The sequence below is a fragment of the Anopheles moucheti genome, chromosome 3 (genome assembly GCF_943734755.1).
Source record: "Anopheles moucheti chromosome 3, idAnoMoucSN_F20_07, whole genome shotgun sequence".
Taxonomy (NCBI): Eukaryota; Metazoa; Arthropoda; class Insecta; order Diptera; family Culicidae; genus Anopheles; species Anopheles moucheti.
Window position 1 is genome coordinate 37,246,886 of NC_069141.1, and position 8,482 is coordinate 37,255,367.

The following is an 8,482-nucleotide window of genomic DNA, read 5'->3' on the forward strand; positions in this document are numbered from 1 at the left end:
ACCAACTGGACAAATTGGCAAAAAATCGAAGCGAAAACGTGCCTGTCTATCATCCTTTTTTGATTAAATCATTTACCCTATACATAAACATTTGCCGTCAACGAGTGCTAGCTGAAGATAGTTCGTACGCGTCAATGTGTTCACACTACAGACATTGCGGACGACATTCTTAGCCCACCGAAAAACGCACATTCAGCGGACAGATGCGTTCGCTCGTTCGTTCGTCCACATTGCTGGTACGTACGTTCGCTAGCCTACAATTTTTGTCACCTCATACCATCCAATTTGCTCGTCGGGTGCTAAAATGCACTTACCGAACCGCGACACGCTACACAATGCCACGCTCCAGATTCGCAAAACGCGCCAAAGATTGCGCTCCAACAGCATGCTCGTCCAATGCGGTCCGACCGGCAGCGATAAAATCTCAATTTCAGCAAATTCAACGCGTTTCAACGGCGACAAAATCGAGACGGCATCGCTGTGGACAACACCCCTTACAAAAACTTCTCGCTTCATAGATAAATTGGATCCTTTCCACCGTGCCAGGACGAAAGCTTGCCCGGGTGCCTTTACGCATTGTCGACGCAATTTCTCTCCGGTCCTTTCTGGTGTCGCGACGACAAGTAAAGCAATTGCCATTCGTGGACTGCGCAGACAATGGCCGTGGACCGTGGTATTGGGCCACGTCATCATAAAACTGCATGCACTTGCACCTTCTGTGCGAAGAATGTTTTTGGGGGGGTGTTGCATGGTGGATGACGCGAACGCTCTTATGAGTTTCAAAGCACAAATTTTCTATCGTCGTTGGTCGGTGGTCTTCTTCGCGAATGCAACCGTACCGGGCGCGAATTCAAGCCGAATGATCCCTGCGACACATTTGCGCTGCAATGACACGGCGGTAGGTTGTTTGGTCGCTTTTTAGGGAATACTCTTTCCTTCCCATTGCGGTACAAAGCACCAACATGGCAGAGCCAGCGGAAATGGTTAGTCTCACGCCTGTGAAATTTATGAGAATCAGCGCAATGGCGAAAACAAACCTATTGAGTTCAGCAGACCAAGGCGGAACTTTCAATCCGCACATGACGATATCGAATTTGAAGAGTTCATGGAGATATGTTTGGAAATCTAAATAATCTTAATATTAATCTTTGATATATTTATGAGTTATTGAAAAGTACTTATCACAATGAGTTGGAATAAGATATTTATAGCTGCATATACATGAGAATATCCTTACGGATTACGCATTGAACTAATTGTGGAATTCTTCTTTTTATAGGAGCGATTCAATTTTGATTCTGCTTAATGAATTCTCTCCTATTCAAATCAAACCTTTAGTTTTGATTAAAGATCCTCCAGTTTTCAATATTGTTTAATACAGGCAGTCCCCGAGATACGCAGTTCTTCTTATACGCGGATTCGGAGATACGCGGTTCTTGGAAATTTGACAGCTGAGCTAGTTTATAGCACAAACTTTAAGCAAAATGGTGAAAAATTGGTCGAAAATACCTTTTATGTCACATAAAACATTTGTTTTTGCCTTATTTCAATGTAAACTTTCTAAAAATCACCTGATTCGCTTAACAAATTAAGTGCAGAGAAGAAAGTCGTCTCTGTGACTTTGAAGTATAAACGAAGTTGCACCAGGATTCCACTTACGCGGAAATTCGAGTTACGCGGATTTCTCCCGGATTATAGCGGTCCGCTATAAGAGCGTATCTCGGGGAATGACTGTATTACCTTACAAAAGTAACTAAATCCAAATTCTAAACAAATCTCACCTCGTCAATCATGACACGGTTATCCAAGCGAAAACTAATAATCACTTTGTAATAATAATCGTTTTATGATGTATTACCGAGAACTATTCAGTCTTTCTCATTTTGTGATAAACAATAACACACATTTTGGCAACTCTTGCTTACTTTACTGTATTTAATACATTGAATTATGTCCTCTCTTACCTAGTTGAAGGTAACATATCTTCATATCACTATCCTTACCACTGTTTATCTGCCAGATTAGTCCGACACCGTATCGAATGGACATTACCTTGGTCACGACCATGATGATGATGATGGTGACGATGTTGATGATGTTCATTTCGTTGCTCTGCTGCACCGTTCGAGTTCCAGGTGGAACAAAAGCGCTAGGGTAGAGATGTGTCACACGTTCCACGAAAAAGGATGCTCCCAAACGCATGGACGAACGCACGCTCACGGCTCACACCAAGGGCAACGCCCGGCCAATTATCTCGCAGGCGAAGATACCAAACTACTTCACGCTAGAATCATGAGCCAGATAAATTGGCAAGGACGGGCCCGAGGATGCTCGAGGTCGCCAGAAATCGACACGTGACCAGACAAATTGCGGATAACTACGCGTACGGCACTTCGCCCGTTGCCCTGCCGCCCAAGGATGCCCGTCAAACCCGCGGCGGGAAATTTTGCGGATATAAAGCTGACATTACCGATGCGACCCTGACGAAATGGACGACAAGCCAGAGCAACTGCACCGGGAAGGTCGCAACGTGCCGAGGAAAGGTACATCGAATCGGAATTATTTCTCCGGCCCCGTACATCGGGGCATGAGATAGCTTCACGCCCAATATTATCCTCAAACGCATTGTCATGGAATAGGTGAAGGATAGTGTTGTTATGTTTTTCCACTGTGCTTTTTTTCTCTTTCGTGCGTTGGGCATGATGGTGCTTGGGTACCCATAAAAATGTCCACGAGCCTGAAGATGGAACCGACACAAGGCTGTGCCACGTGCCACCGTGGGTGATTTTTATGGCGAGCATGCCGGTTTGGTTTGTGTGTACCGAGAAAGGACAGGTTATTCGAATGGTAGAGTTTAAAATTAATGTCTCCTCTCGGTTACGGTTTTATCTCTTTCGCGTAGAAAGTCATTTTGAGCTAGAAGAATCAGTGGGTATAAGATCGGTATACGACACGTCGTTCTTGCTGTTTCCCGTTACCGTCAAGGCTGCGAGTAGATTGCAAGGACACGGAAAGAAATGGCCCTGATGGACAGCGAGCGATGGGCTCGTGAGCAGGAGACAGTGTAAATGCACACACGAATTGTGTCCCCTACGATGCCTTCAAAGGACCTTGACTTGCTGTGCTGCGAAGGTCTGAACTGCAATGTCGATCATGGCAGCAAGAAAGTAGCTGATGAGTATATAGGGTCAAAATTACTCAAGTAAACAAAACCATATTCCAAAACAAGATGAAGTGTATTTAACGAATTGCTCAGAAGCTCAGTGGGTGATAAAGCAATCGCTGGAAGGTGAAGAGTGCAATAATAATAAACCGTTTAAATAATATAACTAATAGCTTTTGGAATTCAGAGGACGATTTCTATTGATATCAGATGTGACATATTGACGAAGAAATACAAAAAGCGAAGAAAGAACAACAAGAAGAACAAGACGAACAGAGAGTTTATGTAACAGGCTTAGTTTTTTTATGGGTAATGAGTAATGTTAAAAATATAAATAATGTAAAGATTTTGGCTAAAAGGTATAGATTCATTTTTTATAATCCTAAATGCCTTATAATTTTTTTTCAAATAAATATTGGGATTTCAAGCAATACGGTATGGGCTGAGAATAAAAAAATTGGGATTTTAATTGTATTTCTCGCGTAAGATGATGATTTGCCCCCGGTCATTCATTCATACCATAGGTAAAGGTATACCATAAAGTATTACCAAAAGTATAGAAGCGAGGAACAAAATATAAATATGCGTACAGGTACTGCTTGTATCATTCTTGAACTGTATTGTTTATGAACAAAGAATATTTAAAATGCCGTAATGATTGTTTTAATGTTGAAATGAATATATGTATGGTACAATATAACTTGAAACTCTGAAGAAACATTAGAAAGCAAGAAGAAATCGGTTTACTGAATTAAATTTTAAATCTTTTTTAGTTTCTTTCACAAAAAAATTGGTTTGAGTATTTCTACTAATTATACCGACTATTAGGATTTATGTCACGAATTTCAAGCAGTTAATAAGTTTTAAAATAAATGAATAAATGAATATCGATTTTATACTACAGAGAGTATTTAGTAGCGATGAGATGACTTAGTAACATGCATTTAATTGCAGTTATAAACATTAATTTTTAAAATTTCTTCTATAAACCAACATTTTATTCTTTTCAAATAGAAAGTAATTTTAGTGTTGGTTTGAATGAAGAAATGTTTGTAAATGTTATCGTAAATATAATTCGACAATTTCATATATTTTTTCTTTCGTTCTCAAAGTACGTATCACATTGTAACACACAATACAACATTTCTATTTGCTATGATTTTTAAATAATGATTTTATTTTCCGTATGATGTATGATTCGCAAACAGCGCTTAACGTGCACGTTTGTGCTATGTACAGAAAGTTGTGACAGTATTTACATCATTCAACTACAATCACCTTTCACACATGCAGTGTAAGGACATTCCGTTTTTGCTTTTGTTTCTAGCCACGAAGAAGAAAGGAAAGAACAAAACGATCCTGCACGCGAATGACGGGTTAACATTGGCTACGAGATGGTTATGTTGATGCTGCTATAACTAATCATTACTATAATCAACCACTATAAACGAACTCACTAAACTCAACTGAAGCCTCTCTAGTGTGCACACTAATACTAATACACTTGCCGCGGATACGCTCCTCGGACACTATCACGAGTTTTTGTCCATCCAGTACGGCTTCCGGTTGGTTCGTGGAGAACCAATCAAAGCCATAAACACACGCACACACCGATACACACAAAATCACACCACAGATTTAGTGCGAAGGAGATCGAGACGATCCGGGTGAACCGGACCGGGTGGCAGGCGAATGGTGCGGGTGTCCCGGGTTGGGTGCAGGCGACGAAGGATGCTGCGGAATCTGGTAAGGGGTGAAGCGGGCGAAGGACTTCGGTCGCACTTCCGGTGAAATCGACGGTCCGGATGGTGGTGCGGCAGAAGGAGATGAGGAACTGGATCCACCGCCGGAATTGGCGGCGGCAGCAGCAGCGGCCGCGGCGGCAGCAGCTGCCGCAGCCACTCCCTGCATGGCCGGTGTGTGGGCCGGCGGCGGGGCAACGTTTGGCAGGAAACCGGGGGGCAGCTGTGTTGGCCACTGGCTTTGCCACAGTGGACCAAAGTTAAGACCAAAGTTTTGTCGCTGGTGGTAAAGCTGTTGGAGCATCAGCTCGCTGTAGGCCGCCGATGGGTTGCCCCAGAGATGGAGCTGTTGACGCGCCTTCTCCAACAGCACGGACGGATCGTTGGATTGCATCGAGGGTGGACCTCCGGCGCCTCCCAACTGTGCCATCACCTGGTCCGGAAAGAGCCGCAACGGTGAACGAAGATGCTGCTCGAGAAGGAACGATTCCATGGGATCACTGTTTGGAGGAACAGAAAGATAGACGGAGAGAGAGTTAGACATCAACAAACATGTTAAGGACGAGGTGTCTAAACACAAGTTTTCCATCTTTGTATGGTGAACTTACCGATCAAAATCATTTAGTCTTGAAGAATCGCGAAATCCCTTGGCGAATGGGTTCGAGTCGATCTTAAGCTTCGTAATTAGCTGGTTCTGGTATGCAGTTACAGCCGTAAAGATCGTCTCCGGAAAGACGAACGTTTTGTGATCCAGCTCCTGCAGCTCCGCCGGACTCGTCGGAACGGACTGGTTGGGACCAATTCGCACCAGATGAATCCGTGGCTGATAACGATGCATGGAGTTGAGGACGATCTGACCCGTCTTGTCCATTTCGTTGTTGGTGAGTTTGATCTTCTCGAAGGAGATCACCTGCCGTCGGAGGGCATCCGGGCCTAGCGGTGTGTCCGGATGGGAGTAAAGCCGGGCAGGCGGAGGTGGATCAGCTTTTCCAGCCACAAGCCATGCCGAACGATGGTAAGCGTAACGATAACGACGGTTATCGAGAGGAATGATATCAAGCAGTACGGCGTACCGATCGGCAGCAGTTTGATGACGCATTGGACCGGAAAACGAGACGCGAACTGTTGGAAACATACGTCTAAATGGGAAAAGGAGGATGACGAAAACAAAAATAAAGGTGAGTTTCCGAGGTCTGCATACGAGCTCCAGTGAACTCCTGCTACCAGATTACCAGAAATTCTTCATTTCCAGTCGCTTACCTGCCAGTTTTTGTGATGATCATTTCCGTGCCGAGTTCGTTGAATTTGTCCCACAGCTCTTTCGTTTCCAGGTGACACTGGACCGGTCGGAGATCCTCCGAATTGCAAGATCCAACAATTTTTGGTGCTTTCTGTGAATAGCCAAAGAGAATGAAGAAATAGCACAAGATTAGTTTTCTGGTTCGTAAACTTCAGATCTTCAACTTCAACTCATCAATCGACGCGAGAGATGGTCATAACGCGTACCTGTGCGATCTCGGGTGACAGACGATCTTCGTCGGACACGCTGGCCGGTGTGGATGCCGTTCGCGAATGTGTTTCGCGCGGCTGTTCCGTGCTTTCTTCCGAATCGCTACAATCTTCGACGTTGACATTGATTTCCTCCTCGGTTACCTCCGACGACCGTTCTGGAGTGCGCGAACGAGGTCCTGCATAGGGTGGGGAAGGGATTCAGCAGAAGGAATGAGTTAGGTTAGTGATGTTATTTTAAGCTCGATCGAGAAACGATTAGATGATCGTAACGATCGCTACAGCGAGCAATCGTGTTAACCGTCGTTGCCTGACGTTTGGTGGCTTGAAATAGAATACATTATGATCGGGTTGTAATCTGAGCTGATTAAAGCAAAGAAGGACGTTTGCAAATCGATGTCTAGTTTACGTTTATGGTTGAAAGACATCAATAAACATTGACATAATTTACCATTAGATTTATATCACGTAAAGGATATTAATTTGAAATAATTGAAGTGGTGCAAAATCTATGTAAACATTTTAGAAAACCCTTTTTTTGTTAAAGATTTAGTAGCGAAACTAACAAACACATATTGTAATAGCTATATTTTCCAGTTCTGAGCTAAGATTATTTATCGTATCGCATAATTGCTCAATAACAACGCAAGCAATATTTTTTTGATTTTCACAGCAGTTTAACAGAATAACTTCGTAAAGTAAGTCTTAAATAGAGATGCAGATATTTAGAGAAGTGCAACACATATTTCTTTTTTTTTTGCTAGAGATGTTTGATTTTGTTTAATTGTCCTGACATTTTAAAATTTCAATGCATTACGCATTTATTTCATACAATCTTTAATTTGTAAAAAATATGTAATTGTAATATGTATGTAATGTATTTTGTTTGTAAAAGTTTTCATTAAGGACATCTAATAACAGGAGTCATCGTAAATCTCGTGTGAAATGAATAAATTAAACATAATCAAAAATCATCATCTAAAAATCACTGCCTACTAAGTTTAATTAACATATGTTTTCAAGGCAGAATAGATTTTCAATGATTTGTGCTAAAGATTGTTTCAATTATGTTTACCGTAAATATTTATATTTTAATTGAATCTATCTTCACGTGAAACATAAAAGGATCATGCCTTTCAAAAGTATTTTCAAACAGCTCAAGCCACCGTTCGCACCGAAGTACCGACGGCTACTCCGTACCAATGAGCTTCGGATTCATTTTCATCTTTTCGCCCTGCCTTTATGGCGGGGTGTAAAAATGCTCTAAACAAGATAATCGTCCTGTCCCGAGTCCAACCATCCCGTACCTAAATACTGTTTGATTTTCACAGCAACACCACGAACAGGCTCGCTGCGAACAGTGCAGGATAATAAAAATGCGCTCAGGAAACTTACGATAATTGCCTTCCTCGATCCGTGTGTTGGCCGCCGGTGTTGGGTCACTGTTTGTGGTTGCGTTGCCGACTGCATTGCTACCGTTGTTGGCATTACCGTTTCCTTGCGCCATGATGGCCGCAATCGAGAAGTTCGTTGCACTTTTAACCGCCGTGAGGGCGGCCGCCGCCTGCACCGCCGCCACCATTGCCGCGGCCTGCGAATGTGGATGCTGCGGGTGCAGGGGATGGTGCGGGTGGTGGTGGTGGTGCGGATGTGGCACGGGCGGTTGCAGCAGATGGTGCGGATTGTGATTGTTGCCGTGGGCCGCCTCCAGTAGCATCCTCCTCCAAGATTCGTTCACGATGAGCTCGTGTCCGTTGCTCAATTCACAACAGTTTTTCGCTTCTGTGCTAATGCTTGTTTCACCAACTGCCACGAAAAGGTCACTAAATGTGCAGCAGGTTTCTTCAAATGCACCAAAAGGATCGCTTCACTATCATGTGTGCACAGGTACGCTTCAAATGCTCACTAACGCACTTGTCGCACTAGTTTTCTACGTCACTAAATTGAGCTTCACCAAAATTACACAACGCAACCAACGGAATGATGTTGTTTTACAATTGCATGGTTCGATTTTCAATCTGCACAACAGCTTTTTCACGGCGTTCGATTCAATTCGCGTTCCGATGGA

The 8,482-nt window shown here is 43.2% G+C and overlaps 1 protein-coding gene across 1 annotated transcript; it reads right to left on the minus strand.

Moving 5' to 3' along the window:
• Nucleotides 1-4,772: 4,772 nt before the first annotated feature.
• LOC128303207 (T-box protein H15-like) lies at nt 4,773-8,131 on the minus strand. The gene is made up of 5 exons (XM_053040076.1): nt 7,810-8,131; nt 6,412-6,593; nt 6,166-6,296; nt 5,514-6,044; nt 4,773-5,405 (listed from the first exon to the last, which is right to left on the minus strand). The coding sequence occupies exons 1-5, from the start codon at nt 8,129-8,131 to the stop codon at nt 4,802-4,804; spliced, it is 1,770 nt and encodes a 589-aa protein (XP_052896036.1). The 3' UTR covers nt 4,773-4,801.
• Between the last annotated feature and the right edge of the window lie 351 nt (nt 8,132-8,482).

Coding starts and splice junctions, on each gene's coding strand:
- LOC128303207 (XM_053040076.1), bottom strand. CDS start 8,131: ATGCTACTGGAGGCGGCCCACGGCAACAATCACAATCCGCACCATCTG. Junction 6,594..7,809: donor GATCGAGGAAGGCAATTATC/GTAAGTTTCCTG, acceptor CACCCTATGCAG/GACCTCGTTCGCGCACTCCA. Junction 6,297..6,411: donor TGTCACCCGAGATCGCACAG/GTACGCGTTATG, acceptor GGCTATTCACAG/AAAGCACCAAAAATTGTTGG.